This window comes from Geotrypetes seraphini, chromosome 5, assembly GCF_902459505.1.
Source record: "Geotrypetes seraphini chromosome 5, aGeoSer1.1, whole genome shotgun sequence".
Lineage (NCBI taxonomy): Eukaryota > Metazoa > Chordata > Amphibia > Gymnophiona > Dermophiidae > Geotrypetes > Geotrypetes seraphini.
The window spans coordinates 93,517,547-93,542,218 of NC_047088.1; the positions used below are offsets into that span (position 1 = coordinate 93,517,547).

Here is a 24,672-nt window from a genome sequence, read left to right on the forward strand (position 1 = left end):
AATTTACTTCTTAGTAGCTTTATCGCATGCTCCCGCAACCTAGTATTTTTGGAAAGGGTAAACAAATGATTCACATCTGTCTTTTCTATCCCAATCAGTATTTTGTAGACCTCTATCATATCTCCCCTGAGTTGTCTCTTCTCCAGGTTGAAGAACCCTAGTCATAGCGTTTCCTCATAGGGAAGCCATCCCATCCCTTTTATCATTTTTGTCGCTCATCTAATTCTGATTTCCTGTGCCAAAAGCACGAGTCCTGAACCTATGGGTAGTGCATCTTCACCTGCGAGGTATGCAGAAGGCGTCATCTACATTTTCAACTCTGCTACCCCGCATCACCAGGCACTACCCTGTCCAGTTTTTTCCTTCTACACAAGCGAGTTGAACAGGTGTCTTTTTCATCTGTTCTGTTTAAATTTCTTATTTTCAGGTATTATCTGATATTTAGGCTTTGGGTGCTATAGAGGTTCTCAGTAATCCTGAGACAACTCTACTTGGGAGAAGCTGCAGACTCATTGTTCCGAGATCTCTAGCTGGGTGGGCCACCCTTGCTGCAGGGCACCTGTCTGGCCAGCTTGCCCTAATACTTAGATTGGCTCGGGGTTCAGCCCCTGGGAGTCTGCTCACTGGGTTTTGACCGAAGCGTGCAAGTTCAGTCTATATCTGGGCTCCGTGCTGGTCGGGAGACCTTGTGGGTGCCAGCTGCATTCCACCCCCCCACCCCCCGCCTTTCAAGAATTGTGTGGAGACTGGTGAGGTAGAGGATTTCAGGCTGGTTCAAGCACCCTGTGTAAAAGGCAACCAGAAGAGACAAGCCCCTGGTAGCACATAGTAGCACAGTGAGTACAGCCCATTACTATCTATGAGAGACATTGGGGTGGAGTTGAGTTTTTGGGTTTTTTTTTTTAAGAGTTTCTGGGACTTCCTTGAATGTCCCCCCTTCTCTGAAATCCATTTATGTAACTTCCCTGGGTCATTTTGGCGACAAAAATCGCTGCCACAGCATCCATCTTAAATTCCCTGATTTTCTTTTTGAAAGCCTTCCCTTGCAACAAAACACCTAATTTGGGTCTGGAAACAGTCTTGATGGACTCCACAGGTGGTTTAACCACTGTATCATGCCAAGTTTGTTCTGGTTGGTCACCTGAGGAATGCCCGTGTACCCCATGCCGTGGCATGCGAAGGGGGTAGGAGCAGCAGCTTAGCCTCACTCCTAGAATCTTTCAGAGGCACAAAAAAGACTCAAGAAGTGGGACACAAATCCCTCCTAGAGCTCTCTACTTGCACAGATGCCAAGGCTACAGGGAGTCCTAAAAAGATTTTCCAGGGACCCAGGCTAGGTTTTTGATGCTGATTTTGTGGCTCTCATGTTTGATGCCTATGTAAAATATAAACAGACCACAGGTCCAGCTGAGGTTGGGCTGGTTAGCAAGCAGGAGGATTTATCCCTGCAGTCTCTGACTCCTTTATAGGAAAAGGATCTCGAGGAACCTGAGGTCCAGTAAGAGAAGGACTGTATGATTGGGGATCCGAATCTATGCCTCTCCTCTCCAGAAGTGCTTCCTCTGTAGGAGAAACAAGTTTTTATGGGAGTGATTCCAACCAGGAGGCTGTAGCTGTCCTAGACCAGGGATAGGATCCAACATTGTACCTTGGCAGTCTTCAGTGAACTTCTCTTCACAGAGGTCATTTCAAGGTTTGGTGCCTTTGGCCAAAACCCTGCTTCAGGTGCCCATTTGGCATCCAACTCCAGCATGTCCCAATGACACCAAATCTCTCTCCAATCTTCACAGTATAGGGGGATACTGGCGGAGTATTGGGAGGCCTGGGAATTGATTTGCAAGGACCAATGGGTGCTGGATATCATTTGTGAGTGGTACAAGCTTGAATTTTTTCAGCTGCCTCGAGTCTTTTTCATAGGTGGGCCAGAAAAAGCAAAGTACAAGCAATGGTGGAACAAGGCTCGAATGCAGAATTGGGTTCAAGTAAATGCTCTATATACTTCATTGTGCCAAAGAAAGATTTGGATGTTTGGAAACCAATTCTGGATCTCAAGTCAGTCAATGCAGCCTTAAAAGTACAGTACTTGACAATAAGATCAGTTTATTGCCTTGGTTGCTCCAGGAGAATATCTATCCTCTCTGGAGACTTTTTTCCAGCTCACAAAAGATTTCTCAGATTCCTTGTGCTGGAGAGACATTTTCAGTTCTCAGGGCTCCCATTTGAACTAGCAATAGCGACACACACAGTTACTAAGGTGATGGTGATGGCTGCAGCACATTTGCGCAGAACCAGAATTCAGGTTCATCTGTACTTGGACAACTGGCTCATCAGGACTGTGACCCAAGCAGAGGGCACAAGGCAGTGACACAAATAGTCCACCTCTTGCGGGAACTGGACTGGATCATCAATTTCCAAAAAAGTCATCTGGATCTCTCACAATCCCTGGAGTACCAGGGGATTGTATTCAACACAACACAGAGCCCCGTCTTCCTTCCAGAGGTACACATCGAGGGGTAGTGATCTTCATGGCTCCAGATTGGCTGCATCGTCCACAGTATGCAGATCTAATCCATCTGGAAAGAGACCAGTCTGAGACTCCCTCTACATCTGAGACTGCTGTCCTTCAGGAAAGTTTAGAAAAGGGATTGGTTCTTAGTTCCTTAAAGGTCCAGGTTGCCAGTATATCCTCACATGGAGAGAGGTTCACTGACCTCTGACCCTGATATTTCCAGGTTCTTGAATGGGGCAGTGTGCATTAAACCTGTGTATCAAACTTGTTCTTCATGGAATCTTATCCTCATGTTGAGGGCTCTAAGTAAGGCCCAATATGAGCCCTTACAATAAAACATGCTGACAGACCTCATGGTAAAGACGGTCTTCCTGGTTGCCATCGTTTCAGCCAGAAGAGTTTTGGAGTTCCAGGCCCTATCATGCAGGGAACCATTCCCCACGATTATGGAGGCAGGAGTGTCTATGTGCAAGGTTCCCTTTTTTCTGCCAAAGGTAGTGTCGGCATTCCATGTGAATTGGGAGGTTCAACTGCCAGCATTCCAGGCATAAAGAAGCAGGACAAAACATTAGCATGGCTAAATGTCAGAAGAATTTTCCTTCATTATCTAGAAGTGACTGTTGATTATTGGTTGTCAGATCATCTCTTCATCCTATTGGGCTCTGGATGCAGAGGAAGGCCAGCTTTAGAGGCCTCGATTTACAGATGAATACAGGCAGCTATTTCCTTGGCCTACACTGGATGTGGTAAAAGTCCACCAATTTCCTAGAAAGTGCATTCCATCAAAAGTGTGCCTTCCTCATGGGTGGCATCCAGAATGGTTTCACCTGAGGAGATTTGTAGGGCAGCTACATGGTCCACTCTACATACATTTTCTAAGTTTTACAGAGTAGATGTAGCAGCACAAAAGGACTTTGCTTTTGGGTCTGCTATACTAGCAGCAGGCTCTTGTATCCCACCCTAGGTTCGAGGAACTGCTTTAATATGTACTACAAGTTCTAGACTCATGTGCTTTTTGCACTAGAACAGAAGATTAGGTTCTTACCTCGATAATCTTTAATAGAAAAGCACATGAGTCCTGAAGCTACACCCTATCTGTTTTCAGTGTAACCTGTTTTTAGCCTCAAACTGGTATATTTTTGCAGAGGCTTGTCTAATGGCACTCAAGCAAGATGAAGCTACGGCTTCAAAGAGACAGGAGTGTCTCTACAGGATTGCTCTTGATAAGATCAGAGCCAAACAAGTGTTAGTGCTGGTTGCATTCAGGTAGGTGGTTGTTTTCATTCTGCCTTGTTAATTCTATTGCATTTGTAATAGGGCTGTCAGGGTTTGGTTTTTTTTGCCGAACAGATCAAAAGTATGTGATTAGGGAGTTCCCTGTGCCTTTCCTTGTTGTTTCTTCTCTTTCAGGGATTATCTCTGCTTTGGTACAAACTGAAGATAGAGAGCAATGCCTAGTGATGCAGGCAGGTGGAGTTGAAAATGTAGATGATGCCTTCCGCATACCTTGTGGGTAAAGATGGACTACCCACAGGTTCAGGACTCATGTGCTATTCTACTGGAAAGAAAATTATCAAGGTAAGAACCTAAACTTTGAGGTCTACACTGCTACTAGTGCTACCTATTGCAGTGTGTTAGGCAACATTCTATGAGGGCAGCTTTCAAAGCCACTTTAAGAGGAGGCATTTCAGAGAGGCATGTGTAGGTTGGATGGGAAAGAAAATACTGTTTCTCTTCTTCATAGATACAGCATGGGCTACATGGAGTGTGGGAATTAACAAGTATTGTTTTTACTGCTTCTCTAGCTTTTTCTTTTGGCCATGAACCTTCTCCATGTCTCATATCTGCTTCATGAAGGCTGGTATACCACATATTTTTGTTAATGTAAGTGTGCCTTGGACTTGAAAAAGTTTAGAAAACTGGGCTATTAAGTGACTCATTGCTCCTCTAAATGCAACCGCTATGATGATGTATATAAATATTAGTCTATAAATATCAGTCAACATAAACAAACATTTTTCTTAATAAAAAAGATTTTTTAATTAAAGAATTAACCAATCCAGACACTTCCTGTAGGTAGGGTTCTGCAGCTGTGAGCTTACAGCCTAAATTTCGGCATGCTTAAATGTGATAAAATGGCAAACTGTTCAGGGCTTCCATTTTAGGTGGACATTCTTTCGTCATGTGGAGAAACCTTCTATCACACTGCCCCACAGAGCTAGGACATGTGAAAGACCTGAACTCATCTGCAGCGTACCTCCTTGATCATGCCACCAAGGGCAGGAGCAGAAAAGTAAAGCAGCTGCTCAAACAAGGTGAGTGAATTTAGGAACACTTCTGGGACAAAACTGCTGTATAAAGATATGTGAAAATACAAATACGGTATGTTTCCACCAAAGCTACAATGCTAGGACTGGCATTCAGAGTCCTTTTCAAAATTCTGAGGATTGAAGTAACATGACAGGGCATGGTATTTTCAAGCCAGTGCTGTATTTCTGAAGGACTAGCAAAAATTTACTAAGAGATACAAATGTGTATTTTCAATTGGTTTATGTGTTTAAGTTGTTCCTGCTATGTACTTTGCATTTTTACTTAAATGACATAAAGAATGGCTGAATTTCATTGCTCACTGCTTAAGTTGTTCATGCTATAAGTGCATCTTCATGCAAATACATATAGAGGCCCTTTTTGATATGACGTCTAAATCTGAGTTTAGACATTTAGGCCTGTATTTTATAAACGACGTCCAGATTGTAGGCAGCGGTAGGCATCCTACCACATCTAACCACATCTCCCTCGATCCAACTCTCTGGTCACCCAGTTAAAGAAATTAATCAGATTTGTCTGACAAGACCTGTTTTAGTGAAACCATGTTGCCTCAGGTGTCCTGTAAGCTATTGGATTCCATTATTTTCTGTTTTAAAAGTATTTTCATTAATTTGCTTACCATAGAAGGCAGACTTACCAGCCTGTAGTTACCAACCTCTTCCTTACTTCCATGGAGAGGGACCACATCTGCCTTTCTCCAGCCCTCTGACACCACTCGCAACTCTAGAGAAAAATTGATAAGGTCGGTGAACCCCCATCACTTTGTTCACCTTTAGTTTAGCTAGTTCCTCACAAACACAGTCCTCTGAAAATTTTTTAGGATCTATCACACCTCTGTTCCTATTTGTATTTGTCTTCTGTGTTCCTGCTCCTGACCCTGTTAAGTCTCACAGTGGCACTTTTCCACTTCCTCCTATCACTAACATTGTACTGTAATGGATATTTTTTTCTTCCATATGTATCTTTGCTTTCCTGACTACTCTACTAACTTCTTGTACTTTTGCAGATATTTTTGTGTGGCTTTCTCTTTTGCGATCTTTAGATGTCACAACTGTATGGCTCATTATCCTGTTGCCCACAGGAAACACTTGTTACCCGAAAGCAAATCTTTTTTTATTTTTTTTAAGTCATGTATATCCTATGGCTCTAAAATACTGTGAGACAAACTTTGTATGAAATGCACAGAGACAGCAAAAATTGTAATAAACATTTCCTTTCTTTCAACCCTTCTAGTTTTTAACCCTCCTAGATTCTGCACTCTTTGCCCTTTAACCTGACTTCTCATAGCTAGTCTTGATATTTGGATCTTTTCTAGGGATAGATGTGGAATTACAGAACAGTGCTGGCCAGACTGCTCTCTTCCTTTCTGCCCTCTTTGGGCATATTGATGTAACAGAGATCCTCCTGCATTACAGAGCAAATGTGAACCAGTGAGTGTGCTCCAATCCTTGCAGTACTGTTTTCTGTACTTTTCCTGTGCAACATGTCATGCATAGATAGCTCAAATCACCCATTGTTTACGGCAATGTTCTTCAATGCAAGGCATGGAGGCCAATGGCAGCCCCCTAGAGGTCTTTGTGGTGGTCCCCATCATCATTCAGGTTTTTGTTTTACTTCACTGCTCTCTGCCTTTCTACCCAAACTTGTGGCAGAAAGGAGAACGTTGAAAAACAAGGCATTTCTCAGTCGTCAAAGAGAATGTGTTTGGAAACATCCACTTCCTTGAGGATTCCTCACTATGCTCAGAGAGGATGGATATCATTGTCAAACACTGTTCATCAGCGTTTTGGCCCCAAATGGGATGATATTTAGCAACTCTCCTTTAACTCATTTGAATCCAAAGTGGCCCTGACAAAAATTAGTGAAGACCGCTGGTTTAGAGCCTTGACTTGAAGACTAGCAGCCAAATATGTATAGTTTTTCTGAACATACTCATATACTGTTTTAAAAGGTGGTTACTTAGGGGCTTTATTGAAAGTGCTGGTATTCTGTATATTTATGTGTGCAAGTGACACATAAATGCAGGTGCCCAGTTATAGATTTGCCCGTCAATATGCCCAAAGATGTACAGTTTACAATCTTTATTTCTCCAGGTCTTTAACCTTAGCTCTGCTGTTCCTTCTAGTCGTTGCAAGGATGGCAGCACCCCTGTCCATGCTGCTGCCTTTTCCTGTCGAGGTCCAATCCTTCTCCAGCTGCTGTCTGCAGGAGGAGATCTTAGACTGCATGATCAGGAGGGAAGGACTCCTCGGGACTGGGCTGAGATAGCTGGGAGTGAGCAGAATGCAGAGGTAGGGACCACAGTACTCTTGTATCATATATGTAAAGCAATAATACAGACCAGCCAATCAGACCATTGAGAGAGAGACATTCAGCCAACCTGATAAGGGTGAGGTACAAATAAATTTTAAGTGAGGGCAAAATTTTGCTAATCAGATGGCAATAAGAAACTATTTCTATCTGTTGTATTTCTTGGGTGGGGACTTTGCCAACCCCTGTAGGATTAAAATTGAGTTTCCAAGAAAAATTCAGTTTCTAGGATCATGTAGAAAATTAAAAAATATTATTTCTGATGACAAGCAGCTATAATGAGACACCCAGATGGGTTCTATGGCTCTTTCTAGTCTGTCAAATTATCAAAAATATATACAAGCTGAATATCAAAAAATGAAAAAACAAAACACTAGTAGATATTCAGAATAGAACTGCTACTAACGAAAGGCAGAAAGGCAAGTTATTAACATGGAAAAAAAGACCTCAGTGTTTCAAGGAAACATCCAAGAAACTACTATGACAGGTAATATACTGTCATAGAGAAACACATCCTTGGTCAAAAAACTCCGTGAATAAATATCAGAAAGCTGTAGTAACACAGTTCAAAATACACAGTTCTAGTTACAAATAGCAACATGCTTAAATAAACTTGCACTTATCTTCCATACATCTCCCGACAAGTAGTTAGGTAAGATCTCCACTGCTCCGTAGAAGAAACCAATTCAGTTTTCAAGTCGTGCTTCAAGATACATCTCAGTATTCCCGACAGGCCCTGTTTCGCGGATTGTCTGCTTCAGGGGAATATCTTAGAAAGATGAGCAATAGCTTCCCGCGGAAGATTTTTGAAGCTGTCCTGCATGACATCATTACTTGTCAGCCAATCCATTAACAGAGGCTGTCCTTAAATTTGGACAAAGAACTTCCTTTTAACATGAAATAAAAGTTTCAGAAATCATATTTTTGTTTACATTCATTTCTGAATATGCAAAAACATTTTATAACATAGCCAAAGAAAACATTTAATCTAAACCTGCTTATCTTTTTCAAGAGAGCCTGCATTTGCCTTCAATTGTGCAGATGCTCAAAAGTTAATGTTCCTGTTAGCACAGAAAAAAAGGAGGGGTTATTCCCCCCCCCTGCTCTGAAAAACTGGCAGTTTCAAGTTTCACTGACACACAGACTCAGAAAACCCCAGACCCCTTCCTATGCTGAAGACTGGTACAGCGTTTCTGATTCTAACTATTTCCAGATGTTGCCTCAGGATTTCTCCTTAGAGTTTCTTCAGGTTTAAAATATATAAAATATTAGAAATTAAGTTCATACCATTCTTTCACATATCTTTCATACATCATTCATTCGGGACCCCTTTCATCCATACGTAATATTCGTATTTCATTCCTAATCAATACTGCATTCAACCCTTGTTCATGAAAGATTTTCAGAACCATCTGTTAATACTTAAGCCCTGAGGTTTTCCTATTCCCCCTGGGCATAGTAGTCCATACAAAGAACACTAGCTTTATAGGCGGGAAAAAAACTGAACAAAAGAAACGCAGAGAGAAAGAGAAAGAAACATAGAGGCAGTTTAATACCTCTAGAAGTGTCCTGATTTCTTCTATGGTCTGGCTTAATGGCAAAGTACACAAAGAGAATATTATTATGCTTTTCCTTAATATTAATCTATAGTGTGTTTTTCTGGCCAGATTTTTATTTACCAACTTTTTGTTTGCTTCTATTGGGCGTGGCCTTAACTAACACATATGCTTGTATCTAAACTACAGTTACCCAAAACCATACGGCAGGCGTTTTGTAGAAAAACTCCACAAAATACTACACCATCATGTCCTGCACTGTCCATTCCATAGTTATTCCTAGTTTATAAAACTTTAATATCAAACGAACCCCTTTTCATATCAAAAATGATAGTCCCGTATAATCCTCCGCGATCCTTAAGATCATCTTTATCTAACCAGCTTTCAGTCCCTTCATTAAGAATAATTGGCACTAGACGTAAAGATATGTTTTCAGTGGTGGCCCCCTCATTGTGGAACTCTCTCCCAAACTTTATTAAAAATGAAAAAGATCTTATCTCTTTTAAAAAATTGTTAAAAACTTACCTGTTTCAAGATGCATTTGACTTATGAAATGATCATTTTTATAACCTCATATGTTTTTAAGATTCTCTTCTCTTGTTTCTTTTTATTTATCCCTATTGTACTCTCCCCTCCATGTAAATTTTAACAAATAATGCAATTGTAACTTTCCCCTTCCTTCCTTCTCAATCATGTTTGTTCAAATTTGTCTTGTAAATTGTCTAACTTAGTAAAATTGTATGTATTACCACAATCTGCTGGTTTTTAAATTGTACATCGCTTAGAAATTTGTAATAAGCGATATATCAAATGTAAATAAACTTGAAACTTGAAACTTGTTATCGCCCCCTATAGTCCATGAGCCACTGTTCACCATGCACACTGCTGGACTTGGCTTTACTTGGATATGTTTCACAAACACCACACAGTCTTTAAAGGTGAAAAATAAAGGTATCGGCTTTTATTTTCAGGCTTGACTTAAAGCCACTTATTTTTAACTGGTCAAGAATACAATTCACTAGTCAGGTTTACAGTTCATTTCACCTCCACAACGGTAGTAAAAGCAGAGCTTAAAATAAAACTCTCAACAGAATATTGCAGATCATTCAAAAACAATACAGTCCAAACAGTCCTTTTCTTCCTGGGAGCAGGAGAGCTTTGGCTTCTCTGCCTTTCCCCTCCCCTGTGGCTTACACAAATAAAATCCTCAAAAGGCAAAAAATCATTTTCCTGCTCTCCCCAGCAGGGAAAAAGAAACCAAACTTTAATGCTGGCTTAACCCAGAATGCTAGGCCCTTGCTATTCCAAGCAGCTTCGGGCCTAGATGCTACATGCCTGAACTGCGTAGGCTGAATCCCAGTTCTTTCAAAAAGCCTGCCCGCTTGCCCGTCCAAAATTATGCAGGGTGTCTTTTGCACATGACAGCCACTTCCCTGTTCTTCCTCAGGCAAAGTAAAATGGACAAAATAGCCTTCTTAATACTTCTGTGCAGTGGCGTACCTAGGGTATGTGGCACCCGGGGCCCATCATTTTTTGACACCCCCCCCCCCCTATGTAAAAAAATATTTTTTGTAATGACCATGAAACAGAATAAATGGTCAGAATAGAAACAGGCAGTGAAAATTTTCTTATATTCCAAACATAACATAACATAAATTATGTCTGAATTGTCATGACATCAGAAGTACATATGGAGTAGTTGCAGGTGATGCTTGGGACAGTTCTGATTGTGTTAGTTCGGTTTTATGTGTTTTTTGAATAGAAGGGTTTTTATTTCTTTTTGAAGGTTTTGCAGTCTGTGGTTGATGTCAATTGGTTGTAGAGTTGGGGGTCGAGTGTTGCAGCTCGAATGGCTAGGAGGTTGTCGAACAGTTTTTTTCTTTTGACGTTTTTGGTTGGAGGGTGTGTGAATGGTGCGTGAGTTCTCCTATGTCTGTTTGAAGTGGATTGAATTATTTAGCTGAAGAAATTAGTTACCCCCTCATCCCACACACATTAATTCTCTTCCATTTTTGTTCCCATTATAAAAAACACTGATAAGTTCCCAGAAAAAAAATACATTAAAATAAGAAATGAAAACAAAGGCCCCTACAGATGAGAACATAACATAAGAATAGCCTAACTGGGTCAGACCAATGGTCCATCATGCCCAGTAGCCCATTCTCATAGTAGCCAATCCAGGTCACTAGTACCTGGTCAAAACCCAAAGAGTAGCAACATTCCAACTTCCCCATGTCTTAATAACAGACTATGGACTTTTCCTCCAGGAACTTGTCCAAATCTTTCTTAAAACCAGCTAAGCTATCTGCTTTTACCATAACTTCTGGCCACTTCATTTTTAAGTTTAGATCTTTCCTTTCAAACAGAGACCTTGCTAGATGTCAAATACAGCACAAGGTAACTTCACATGGACTTAGCTGTGCAGGAAATGTGAATCTCCTCATACACCCACCATATAGTGCAAAAATGTGCAAAGGTCTGTTTTTTTCTTTCGATCACTACATAGCCTAATGCCACACAAGCAGCGCTGTTACAAACATATTCTGTAGGTCAATGCTAAGGATAACAAAGTTTCCTTCCTTGGACCAGAAGGAGATAAACCACTGGAAGAGATCCCAAAACAACACCCAAAGACCCACTCAGTGTGTGAACCAGTTGAGTGGAGTGGACTAACTGGGGGGTGGAAATGGGCCCGGAGTTTGCTCAGCAGAATTTCCCAGACCACCTCTTCCTCTCAACACATTGACACGCTGCCACCATCACCACTAGGAACACCTCACTGGGTAGGCCAGCTATGCTATAAACTTTATAAAACACATTATTATATTTTCTTATAAAGCACATATTTTAACTGAACTCTCTGACATCCTCAGCCTTTCCATTCACAAAAATAGAAGGAAGAAAAGTTCCCATTTCCTGCTGTCTCATGTCCCCGGCCTATACAATATTTTTTTTCTGCAGACCCTTCAAAAGTCTGACCAAATCCTCGTTTCACTTGCATTATAAAGTACTGAGGATGCCATCTCTCCCCAATCCCAGGTCCTAAAGTCTAAGACAGTAGCGCAAACTAATGCTGCCAGATACAGGAAAAAAATTTTTGATTCGATTCAGCCCTATTGAATTGGTTTTTCAATTCGATTTTCCTGCCCAGTTGGGTGATTTTTTTCAAAACTCCTGGTGGGTTTTATAGCTTTTTCAGCCCCTTTGGCTTCTCCTAACCACACTGGCGCTGTGGTGTAAATAAAATAAAGAAACAAAAAGGACTTTTCCTCTCTCTGTTAAATCCTAGCTCACGTTTGCAGTCCAACACCAGCTCTGGCAGGATACACATTTCAAATCTGACATATTATAATCACAAAACAGAAAATAAAATTAATTTTTCTACCTTTTGTTGTCTGGTTATATTTCAAATCTTGTTGGTCCAAGGCTCTGGTTTTCTTCTGATAACTTGCTTGCCAGGGTCTCCTTCTTTCTTCATGCTAACCATCCATCTGCCAACTCTGTCCTCCCTTTCCATTTCCCTTCCCTTCCCAGGAAGTCTGGTATCTTTCCTTTTTTTCATCTCCCTCCACAGATCCACCTTTTCTTAAATACCCTTTCATCCGGCATCTCTCCCTCCTTCCCCACCATCCCAGAGTCCACCATCTCTCCCTTTCTTTTCCTAATTACCCTCCTATCCAGTATCTCTATCCCTCCTCCACACCATCCCTTGTGTCCAATTTCTCTCCCTTTCTGTTCCTTCCCTCCCTAAATCCCATGGTCCATCATCTCTCTCCCTCTCCTCTATTTTCAGACCCATTATTTCTTCCCCCCCCCAAAGTTTGGCATATGCACGTCTCTTTGAATACCCCCTTCCCTCCGTGTACTTCTAAATCATGGTCCCCCCCAAAGGCCTGTCCCCCCTTAAAGGTCTGCCTGTCCCCCCTTGAAGGCCTGTCCCCTCCTTGAAAACCTGCCTGCCTGTCCCCCCCTTGAAGGTCTGCACCCCCCGAAGGCCTGCCCCCCCCCGAAGGCCTGTCCCCCACTTGAAGGCCTGTCCCCCCTTGTAGCTTCTCCCCCCCTTGTAGGCCTGTCCCCCCTTGAAGGCCTGCCTGCCTGCCTTTGCCCCCCTTGAAGGCCTGTCCCCCCTTGAAGGCCTGCACTCCCTTGAAGGCCTGTACCCCCCCTCGAAGGCCTGCACTCCCTTGAAGGTCTGCACCCCCCCCGAAGGCCTGTCCCCCCCTTGAAGGCCTGCCCCACCCCCTTGTAGGCCTGTCCCCCCCTTGTAGGCCTCTCCCCCCTTTAAGGCCTGCCTGCCTGCCTTTCCCCCCCTTGAAGGCCTGTCTCCCCCTTGAAGGCCTGCACCCCCCCTTGAAGGCCTGCACCCCCCCTTGAAGGCCTGTCCCACCCCCTTGTAGGCCTGTCCCCCCCCTTGAAGGCCTGCCTGCCTTTCCCCCCTTGAAGGCCTGTTCCCCCCCTTGAAGGTCTGCACCCCTCCAAAGGCCTACACCCCCCCGAAGGCCTGCACCCCCCCTGAAGGCCTGCCTGCCCCCCTTGAAGGCCTGCACCCCTTGAAGGTCTGCACCCCCCCCGAAGGCCTGTCCCCCCTTGAAGGCCTGCCTGCCTGCCTGTCACCCCCCTCCCCCTTGAAAGCCTGCTTGCCTGCCCGCCCGCCCCACCCTGAAGGCCTGATGCCCCGACCCACCCCGAAGGACCGCTCGCCCCCCTGGCCTCCCCGCACCACCTATGAAGCAGCCGCAGCAGGATCGCGAAGTCAGCGTCAGCGATCCCTGCGCTGCTTCCTGCGCCACGGTCCCGCCCCTCCTCTGACGTCAGAGGAGGGGCGGGATCGCGGCGCAGGAAGCAGCGCAGGGATCACTGACGCTGACTTCGCGATCCTGCTGCGGGCTGCTTCACAGGTGGTGCAGGAAGGTCAGTGGGGCGAGCGGTCCTTCGGGGGTGGCGGGGGACTGAACGGCAAGGCCAGGAACACCCCCTTAGGGCTGGCACCCGGGGCGGACCGCCCCCCCTTGGTACGCCACTGCTTCTGTGCCTCTCTCTCTTAAACACAGACTCAAACATTGGAGAGAACAAAAAAAACATTCAAAAAGGCAAGCTTCTCTTAATGTCCCCAAACACATGAAGCTTCTGGCTTTGCTTTACACAGTTCAGCTGAGCACATTTCAAATGGCCACACTCATGTGCCAAGGCTCAGGTTTCAGTACAGAGAAAAAATAAACACAGCAGCAAACTTTTCCCATTGTAACTTTGAAACTCCAACCTGCTTTACATGCTATGCTACAGTGCATGGCCTCCAGCATGGGCCATTCTTCAGCAGAACAATCTCCGTCCTCACTGTTATCATTCCATCAGCTCCCAGGTCTCCTCCTCCTGAATTCCTCTGACCTGCTCCTCCCTGGCTCTCCCTCTGGCTCAGCTTTGCTGGAGGATAAGGGCTCATACGTTTCAGGCCCCTCCACTCTAATTAATTACTCTCAATGAGCACACCAGAGGCCCCCTGTCTTGAAACCAAGGTAATTTTCTGTCTCCTCTTAAAGGGACAGGCTTAAAAGGTACAGCATGAGTCTGCTTAACTTTTCTAAGCTGCACTGCTCTAAGCATGGGAATAGAAACAGGGATAGGACTACAAGGCTGCAGATCAATGTCAGGGGAGCTCAGTGCAGTGTCCCTGTCACAAGTGCTAGCGCAAAGGACTTTCAGAACTTACTTGCAGGACTAGTTTAACCACTGGACAAGGCTCTGGCCCAGAAAACTGGAGAGATATAAGGCGCTGAAATCCCCAGCCTTTGAGCTCACCACCAGTTCTTCACATGTACCAAAGCTTTCTTCTCTTCTATTTCCAGTCCCTAGTCTGGCATTGCTCCTTCTCCTCCCTCCCTCTAAACATTACCTTGCTTGCCAGTAGATTAGACTTGCTCAAAAAAGGTTTAGGCTGACAAATTGGCCTTAACTGAAAATAACATGATTTGAGGGGGCGCTGCTGAGCCCGTGGAGAATGGCGGCGTAGCGGACAAGCTCCTGCACCTCGTTATAAAAAAATCGTAGAATCGCTACTTCTCTCGCTAGCTGCACTAAAGCTGAGCAGCTTAAATTATATTTAAACTTCATCTGGCACTATTTAACGGCTTCCGGGAGCGGGATGGCCAACAAGAAAGTTAATAAGCGCCACAAACCTGAGCCGGTCTCACCGTCCAAGGCCCCGCTCCCTTCCTCAGAAGCTGACTCCACGAAAGAGGTACTGGCCGAACTTAGGGCGGTAAAAGAGCTGGTGTCCGATATGAAGCAAACGACTGAAGAAATTACATTACATTACATTACATTACATTAGGGATTTCTATTCCGCCATTACCTTGCGGTTCAAGGCGGATTACAAAAGGTTAATTAAAAAAGTAGAGTTACAATGATTAGCTAGAGAGGTAAGTTGTAGATCTTATAAACATTTAACGTGTTGTTGTGGGTGAGGTGGTTTGTAAAAGAATTAATAGGTGGTCGCAGTGGAGGTTCTTTTGTTATTATTAGTGCGGTAATGGGTAGGTCTAATGTCAGTTTTAGAGTTGCTAAGAGGTCGTGATGTTATTGCTGTTTCAGGAATTTCTTGAAAAGTATGGTTTTTATTTCCTTTCTGAACGTCCTATAGTCTGGGGTGGTCATCAGAAGGTTGGAGATCTGGTTGTCCAGTCTTGCGGCTCGAGTGGCTAGGAGGCCGTCGTGTAGTTTTGTTCTTTTGACTTCCTTGATTGGGGGGGGTATGAATGGGGAGTGCGTTTTTCTGTGTCTGGTAGTGGGTGCTTGGATGAGGCGATTGTTCAAGTATGATGGGCTGTCTCCGTGTAGGGTTTTAAATAATATGCAGTAGAATTTGAATTGGATTCTTTCTTGGATTGGAAGCCAATGTGAGTTGATGAAGGCTTCCGTGATGTGATCATGTTTTCTCAATGAATAGATGAGTCTCAAAGCTGTATTTTGGATTGTTTGGAGTTGTCTAATCGTCATTGCAGGGCAAGGAAGGAAGAGGATGTTGCAGTAGTCCAATATACCTAGTATTAGGGATTGCACTATAAGTTGGAATTGTGTTCTTTCAAAGAATTTTCGGACTTGTCTCAGATTTCTCATGATTGCGAATGATTTCTGAATTGTTTTATTTATTTGCGGTTGCATAGTGCCGCGTCTGTCTATGGTCATGCCAAGCAGTTTTATGGTGGTTTGGATGGGGTATTTGATTGCGTTTATATCTAGGTTGATTGTGGTTTGGACCTTGTCATTTTCGAGAAGGATGAATTTGGTTTTGTCTTGGTTGAGTTTAAGTTTGTGGTTTTTCATCCAGGTTGTGACTGTTTCAAGTGTTTGGTGAAGTTTGTCTTTCATGGTAGGTTTAGAATGATCGTATGGGATGAGGATGGTGATGTCATCGGCATAACTATAGGTGGTTATGCCTAGATTGTCCAGATGCGTTCCTAGAGAAGCAGTGTAGAGGTTGAAGAGGGTAGGGGATAGTGGAGATCCTTGTGGTACGCCGCAGGGGTTTGACCAGGATTCTGACTTTTCTTTGTTAGATTTTACACTGTAGGTTCTGAGTTTTAGGAATCCTTCAAACCAAGAGTATACTTTATCTGAGATGCCTATTGCGTCTAAGATCTGTAGAAGGATGTTGTGATCCACTAAGTCGAATGCCGCAGTTAGGTCCAGTTGTATGAGCAGCATTTTTTTCCCTGTACTAAGGTGTTGTCTGACGGTATCCATAAGGGAGCCTAGTAGTGTCTCTGTACTGAAGTTTGTTCTGAATCCTGATTGCATGGGGTGGAGTAGGTTGTGGTCATCTATGTAATTGGTGAGGAGTTTGGCTACTAGGCCTTCTATAATTTTGACATATAGCGGAATTGAGGCTATAGGTCTAAAGTTAGATGGATGGTTTTGTGGTGCTTTTGGGTCTTTTTGGATTGGGGTGATGATGATTTCCCTGAGGTCAGCAGGGAATGTGCCTTCTGTGAGCGTGAATTGAATCCATTGTAGAATTATGGTGCGGAATTTTACACTAGAGGTGGTAAGGAGATATGAGGGGCAGTGGTTGAGGTCACAGGAGGCATGACTGTATTTTTTGTATAATTTGTTGAATTCTGACCATTGTATGTTGGGGAATTGAGTCCAAATTCTGTCTGCAGCAGTTGCCTCTTTTCCTGAATGGTGGATTGTGATTGTGTTTTGATGGGATGGGTTAGTGATGAGAGTGGCTCTGGCGTTTGTAATTTTGTTTTTGAAGTGTTCTGCTAAGAGGGTGGGTGATGGTGGAGGGGTGTTCGTGGTGGTTGTGTATGGTTTGGTGTCTGTTAGTTCTTTCAGGATTTGGAATATTTTTTTGGAATCTTGGGTTTCCGTGCCTATGAGATTAGTATAGTAGCTTTTCCTCTTATCCCTTAGTAGATTTTTGTATTGTTTGTTGATTTTTTTCCAGTCGATTTTTGTTTGATCTTGGTTCTTTTTTCTCCATTTTCTTTCTAATCTTCTACACTGTCTTTTGAGTTGGAGCAATTCATTATCAAACCATTGGTCTGATTTCCTGCTGGTTCTGGTTTTGGTTTGTAGGGGGGCCAGATCATCAAGGATGTTGGTGGACACTTTTTTCCAGTGGGAGATGAAGTTTTTTGGGTCGCAGTCTTGGATAGTTTCGTCTACATTTGACCAAAAAATGGTTGGGTCGATATGTTTGCGTATGGTATATGTGGTTTTTTTAGCTTGATGTGTGTGTTTGGTCTTGGTCCAGTTGATGTTGAAGTTGTATGTGTAGTGGTCTGACCATAGGGACCATAGAGACAGAAATTAATGAAAAATTGTCCAGCATGTCTGCAGATTTTATGCAGCTACAAACGAGGGTGTCAGAGCTGGAGGGAAAGTCGGAGTCCACCATTAAAAACGTGGCTGACATGCGGGGGCAAGTTGCCCGTATCTCCATGCTTGAAAGAGACCTGGAGGAGAGCAACGATCGCTCTCGTCGCTCTAACATTCGGCTGTTGGGAATATCTGAAGGTACACATGATAAAGATTTGATCAAATATCTAGAAAATTTGATTCCCAAACTACTTGATATCACATTCGACAGAGATTTTGAAATTGAGCGTGCCCATCGTGTCCCGGCAGCCCGCAACACCAACGGTAGATACCCGAGACCGATAGTGCTGAAAGTACTCCGGTATCAACATGTGTTAGATATTATGCAACGGGCTAAAATAAGATCTCCGGTTAAACACGAGGGCGCCACCATTTTCCTTCCTGATCTCAGCAAAACCACAGCTGCTCGGCGCAAACAGTTGCTTTCCTACAGGCCTCAACTTAAACAACTGAATGCAAAGTTCGGCATGCTTTACCCAGCTCGCCTGAGGGTGGTGACACTGAACAACCAGACCAAAGATTACACCAAGCCTGAAGATCTGGCTGCGTTTATTGAACAGCAGGCACCCACTCCTATCCACCAGGTCTGAAGGGTTGGACAGCCTCTGTCTCTAAGTATTCATAGCCATGAAAGTTATAATATTGTTTATACCAATTTAGACACATATCTGCAGTATGTTCATTGATTATTGTTATATCAGTGCGATTCTGCTTATCTATCATGTTTATTAAATGCTCTTGAGGTGCGTGGGTTTTCCGCATGCTGACTGCTGTTCTTTGCTCTCCTGCTGCACCCACAATGTTTAGCATACAGTGTGATTTTAGATCACTTCTTTTTACACATGGTGTTTTCCTGATTCTACTTATTTCTAAGTTGCATATACTGTGTTTCCAGTGCTTTTTTGGTGCTTTGCAAATAATGTACATTCCTATGGCTTATTTGATGTATGTCTCTAATATTGTATGCCTCAGATATGTCACAATCTATGTCCCTTAATATTGTCTCTTTGAATACTAAAGGGCTCAACAATAAAGTGAAACTTCAAAAAACAATGGACTATCTAGAACAACTGAAACCCGATGTCATCATGCTCCAAGAAACTCACCTAGATGAACAAGCTTCTGAAAAGCTTCACCCGGCTTGGGCTCTACCACCATTTTATTCATCTGCTATAAACAAGAAAGCTGGGGTGATCACCCTTCTGAGGAAGAGAAGTGAACTCTCGGTCATATCATCCTCAAAGGACACTAATGGAAGATGGGTCAAGGTAACATTTAGCTGTAACGCACAAAGATATACCCTACTCAATATTTACGGACCCAATTTAGATGTTCCAGATTTCTTCCATGCCATTACAACTTCTGTCCTGCAGGATGATGACTCTCAATTAATCATGGGAGGAGATTTCAATATGGTGCTGGACGGTACTAAAGACAGAAAATCGAGCTTTACTTACAGGAAACCCAAAGCATGGTTTGCGTTACAGAACCTCATTACCACTCTTCATCTACAGGACATTTGGAGAATCACACACCCAGAGGATGGAGCCTTTACCTTCTTTTCTCATCCACATTTGTCGTATTCCCGTATTGACTTTTTTCTAGTGAGCAACACGTTACATTTATCCATTACCAATACAGCTATCTTGCCCATTATAATTTCGGATCATGGAGTCATTACAATGAGTATGTCTCTTAACTCTCCACAACTTCCCCGGAAACAATGGAGATTTAATTCTGCTTTCACAGAACATATTCGAAATAAGATAAAAGAATATTTCAGTTTTAATACCCCGGAGCAAACCTCTTGGTGTTGCTGGTCGGATGCTTTTAAGGCTACCATCAGGGGCTCCATTATTGCTTATACCGCTAACTTGCATAAAATTAAGAAGCAGGAAACGGATAGGATGGAAACGGAAATAAAAAGACTGGAGTCTCTCCATCAACAGACACCATTGGACATCAACATTCTAAAACAACTTTCCAAGTGTCGTTTTCAATATAATGCCTCATTAAGTCATCAAGCTTCTCAATCCATACTACAGCGTTCTGCTACTTATTTTTCAGGTAACAACAAAGTGGGTAGATTGCTAGCAACCTATCTGAAGAAGAAATCAGACAAAACGACCATTGCCAATATTCAATTGGACGATGGCAATATACTCACTGACCCATATGAAATTTCAAATGCTTTCATGGAATATTATCGTAAGTTGTATACTACGCAACAAGATGGAGAGCTTCTGGATTCGTCTTTCTTGGATAAGCTTCCACATGCAATGCTGTCTGATGTGGATAATTGCAGCCCTCGCGTCCTTTCACCCTGGATGAACTGTCGCTTACAATCCACGATATGGCATGCAACAAATCTCCTGGACCCGATGGACTGTCAGTGGAATTCTACAAAGCATTCCAGGACGTTATACTTCCTCACTTTATGGCCTTTCTGGATCAGGTTGTAACATCAGGAGAGGTTGAGGGCACCTTTACAGAAGCGACCATAATTGTGTTACCAAAATCTGGTAAAGACCCAAAATTAATTGCCAATTATAGACCACTGTCACTCATAAATGTGGATGCAAAAATATTTGCTAAACTACTATCCACTAGACTACAGTCAGTCATTTCCAAACTCATACTGAAGGATCAATGTGGGTTTATCACTGGCAGGTACTCTGAGGACAACACCCGTATCTTCACTCATGTTATTCATCATGCTCAATCGCGAACTCAGGATCTGATAGCTGTTGGAATTGATGCTGAAAAGGCATTCGATAGAATAGAGTGGCCTTTCCTGTTTCAAACCTTATCCTGGTTTGGATTCTCCGAGGAATTTAAACGTTTAGTGAGGGTCTTGTACTCCTCACCTTCCACTAGAACGTCAATCAATGGGTCCCTTTCTCAAACATTTCACCCATCTAGGGGTACTAGACAGGGGTGTCCTCTGTCGCCCCTATTGTTCAATCTGGCCCTGGAACCTCTCATAATAGCTATACGGAACAACCCAGATATTCATGGCTTCAACCTTGGTAACAGGGAAATGAAGGTTTCTGCGTATGCAGACGACATCCTACTCTTTATCACACCTTCATCTTTCCCTACCATGCTGTCTGTTATAAAATCATATGCTTCTATCTCTGGATATAAATTGAATACAGCTAAAACGGAAGTCATGCCTATCAACTGTCCTAGTGTGGAAAGTGAGATTACTGCATACAGAGTACAATGGTCCAGGTCTTGTATGAAATACCTGGGTGTGTTATTTGGTCCTACGATTGAAGAAACTACTCAGCTCAATGTAAATTATCTACTGGACCTCACTAAAAACATCACGAGTTGCTGGTCCCCGCTAAATCTGTCGTGGTGGGGTCGCTTGGAAATGATTAGAATGATGATACAACCAAAAATCAATTATGTATTAAACATGCTTCCTTTTCATTTACCATCTTCATTTTACAAAGCTCTTGATACTATACTTTCTAAATTCTTATGGAACAAGAAGCAACCACGTGTCGCTTTACTTAAATTGAAAGCATCCCGCGAGGACGGTGGAGCTGGATTTCCAGACTTTTTAAGATACCACAATGCCTTCTTGTTACGTCAATGGTTTCATACATATAATGTCACTAGAAATGAAGAAGCACCGGCTTGGCTTTAAGTTGAACGCACCCTGTATGGAGAATCCCGGATCACTCTTGACTCAGGTAGAAAAATCTGACCCAGTCCTCTCCTCCTATATGAAAGCCCTTCACATGGCGGAATCCTCTTTATCGATCAAGTGGGTTGACTCTAGCCTGATACCATTATGGAAAAATTATTTGTTTAGAATCCAGAATTCCACCATATCATGGAGCATCTGGCAGGGATGTGGTATTTGGACTGTTCAGGACTTGATAGACGGAGACTCATGGATGTCTTTTGACAACTTGATGCTTAAATGGAACTTACCAAAGACACAAAGATATCAATGGCTACAATTACTCCACTGTATGCAGAAAGCTCTGCCTAATGTTTTCACCTCCCCGGCCACTCCAAGTTTATATGAGTTGCTGCAAACAATCTCCGTGCGGTCTAACAGAGCTTCCACTTGGTACAGAACCATCTTATATCCTGACTGCAGACCTGCTGCTGCTACTGAAAGTAAATGGAATGCTGAACTGCACCTCCCTTCAGATGCCATTGACTGGCCCATGGTTTGGTCCATGTTATTCAAATCTATACGCTCTGCTTCAATGTTACAATCCATGTTCTTCCTTATGCACAGGGCTGTTTGGACTCCCATTTTATCTCACAAAATTGACCCATCTACCCCTCCCACTTGTTGGTCTTGTGGTCAACACACAGGTTCTATTGAACATATGTTATACTCTTGCTCTCACCTCACTGTCTATTGGACTAGGGTAGAAACATAGAAACATAGAAATTGACGGCAGAAAAGGGCCGCGGCCCATCAAGTCTGCCCATACCAATGACCCACTCCCTGACTTTTACTCCCCTAGAGATCCCACGTGGATATCCCATTTTCTCTTAAAATCTGACACGTTGTTGGCCTCAATTACTTGCTGAGGTAGCTCGTTCCAATGATCGACCACCCTTTCGGTGAAGAAGTATTTCCTTGCATCACCATGAAATTTCCCTCCCTTGACTTTCAGCGAGTGCCCTCTGGTGACCGAGGGCCCTGTAAGACAGAAGATATCATCCTTCACCTCTATACGTCCCGTAATATACTTAAAGGTCTCAATCATGTCTCCCCTCTCTCTTCGTTCCTCCAGTGAGTACATCCGCAGTTTTTTTAGCCTTTCTTCATACGTGAGATCCCTGAGCCCCAAGACCATCTTGGTAGCCGTTCGCTGAACCGACTCAATTCTCAGCACATCTTTCCGGTAGTGTGGTCTCCAGAATTGAACACAATACTCCAGATGAGGTCTTACCATGGATCTGTACAGCGGCATTATGACTTCAGGTTTTCTGCTGACAAAACCCCTACGGATGCAGCCCAACATTTGTCTTGCCTTGGACGAAGCCTTCTCCACTTGATTGGCAGCCTTCATATCATCACTGATGATAACTCCTAGATCACGTTCCACCATGGTCCTGGTCAAGGTTTCACCATTTAGTGTATAAGTTCTGTGTGGATTTTTTTTCCCTAGGTGCATCACTTTACATTTTTTAGCATTGAAGCTTAACTGCCAAGTTGACGACCACTGTTCCAGCTGTCGTAGGTCTTGTGTCATATTGTCAGGCACACTGCTTTTACCTACTATGTTGCATAGTTTGGCGTCATCGGCAAACAGTGATACTTTTCCTCTGAGCCCTTGGGTCATATCTCCTATGAATAAATTGAATAGAATCGGCCCTAAGACGGAGCCCTGTGGTACTCCACTCGTCACGGCTGACGTTTTGGAGGGGGTACCGTTTACCATCACACTTTGAAGTCTACCGCTTAGCCAATCCTTAACCCATGTAGTGAGTGTATCCCCTAATCCCATCGATTTTAGTTTGTTCAACAGCCTACGGTGTGGGACGCTATCAAAAGCTTTGCTGAAGTCCAAATATATCACATCCAGGGACTCCCCAGCATCCAGATGACTAGTCATCCAGTCAAAGAAGTCAATCAGATTTGATTGGCAGGACCTTCCCCTGGTAAATCCGTGTTGGTATGGATCACGTAGATTTTCTTCGTCTAGAATTTTGTCGAGTTTCTGTTTGATCAGTGTTTCCATGAGTTTGCACACTATGGATGTGAGACTCACCGGTCTGTAATTTTCTGTTTCTGTTCTGCAGCCTTTTTTGTGTAGTGGAATTACGTTAGCCGTTTTCCAGTCCAGGGGTACTCTTCCCGTGCGCATGGAAAGATTGAAGAGCACTGATAGTGGTTCAGCCAGAACATCACACAGCTCTCTGAGCACCCTGGGGTGTAGATTGTCTGGTCCCATGGCTTTGTCTACTTTGAGTCTTGAAAGTTTGTAGTAGACGCTACTGGGCGTAAACTCGAAATCCTGAAACAGGTCATTTTGGCTGTCTTTTGTCTGTAGTTGTGGACCAGCTCCCGGCGCTTCACAGGTGAATACTGAGCAGAAGTATTCGTTTAGTAGTTCTGCCTTGGTATGGGAAACAATTTGTGAAATCCTACATATCTCTGAGCCACTGTCGTTCCGGATTATCATTCTTACGGAAAAAGGTTTACAGTCCTCCCTGGTTGCTCCTGAGGATAGATTACTGACCATTATGTTAGTAACAGCAATTCAGACTGTGCTTCACTCTTGGAAAGATTTAACACAGGTAGAGTTTCACACTTGGTGGAACTCCGTATGTATATTGAACAAATATGAAAAATTGTTGGCTGAAAGAGCTGGTTTTCCTTCCAAATATAGGGCTATTTGGGCGCCTTTGGTTAAATATTGTAACACTTAATTTGTCTACTTACTTTTCCTGTGACTGATAATATCCCAGTTCTATACATTTTGACTATACAAAACGTTTATTGGATTAATACAATGCTATGTTTGTATTTTCTCCTTTTTACTCGCTGGTTCCAGTATGTTCTTTCAGTGTCTATTACACCATGCTGTATAAGTGTATCATTCTTACATAATGTTATGTTTGTTTGTACTTACTATAAAACTTTCAATAAAAATATTGAAAAGAAAGAAAATAACATGATTTTACCACATTGCCTATGTTGATCAAATTTTAATGAACTGTCACAATGAAACCCCAAAGTAATGATATTCTTAAGAGGGACAGATCTACCCTGCAACATTGGCTGAGCAATGAGTAGTTTGTACCTGAGTTTATCTAATCTAATCTGGGATATATGTGTCGCACTATGCCTACAAAGGGTCAAAGCGACTTACATTACAGTGTAAGGAGAACTGTTTAATACAGTGCAAAGAGGCTTAAGATGTACTACAGATACATAAGACCTTTGGGATTCCTCGAGGTAGAGATTGTCATATCATGTAGTGAAAGAGGTAGTTTGGTACAACTCAGCGGAGCTGCAGGAAGTACATTAAATGAACATTTAGGGGAGGAATAAAATACAGCAAGACTTAGACGTCCTATCAAAAATGCCCCTCCATGTGA

The 24,672-nt window shown here is 43.1% G+C and overlaps 1 protein-coding gene across 2 annotated transcripts in view; it reads left to right on the forward strand.

Moving 5' to 3' along the window:
• Positions 1–24,672, forward strand: part of LOC117361014 (inactive serine/threonine-protein kinase TEX14-like) — a 222,892-nt gene that overhangs the window by 8,248 nt on the left and 189,972 nt on the right. The window contains exons 4-6 of one of the 2 annotated variants that reach the window (XM_033945781.1): positions 4,661–4,824; positions 6,153–6,267; positions 6,963–7,128. In XM_033945781.1, the coding sequence (XP_033801672.1) occupies positions 4,692–4,824; positions 6,153–6,267; positions 6,963–7,128 (414 nt within the window). In that variant the 5' untranslated portion in view covers positions 4,661–4,691. The remainder of the gene's footprint in view (positions 1–4,660; positions 4,825–6,152; positions 6,268–6,962; positions 7,129–24,672) is intronic. The other variant, XM_033945780.1, reaches the window with a different exon arrangement.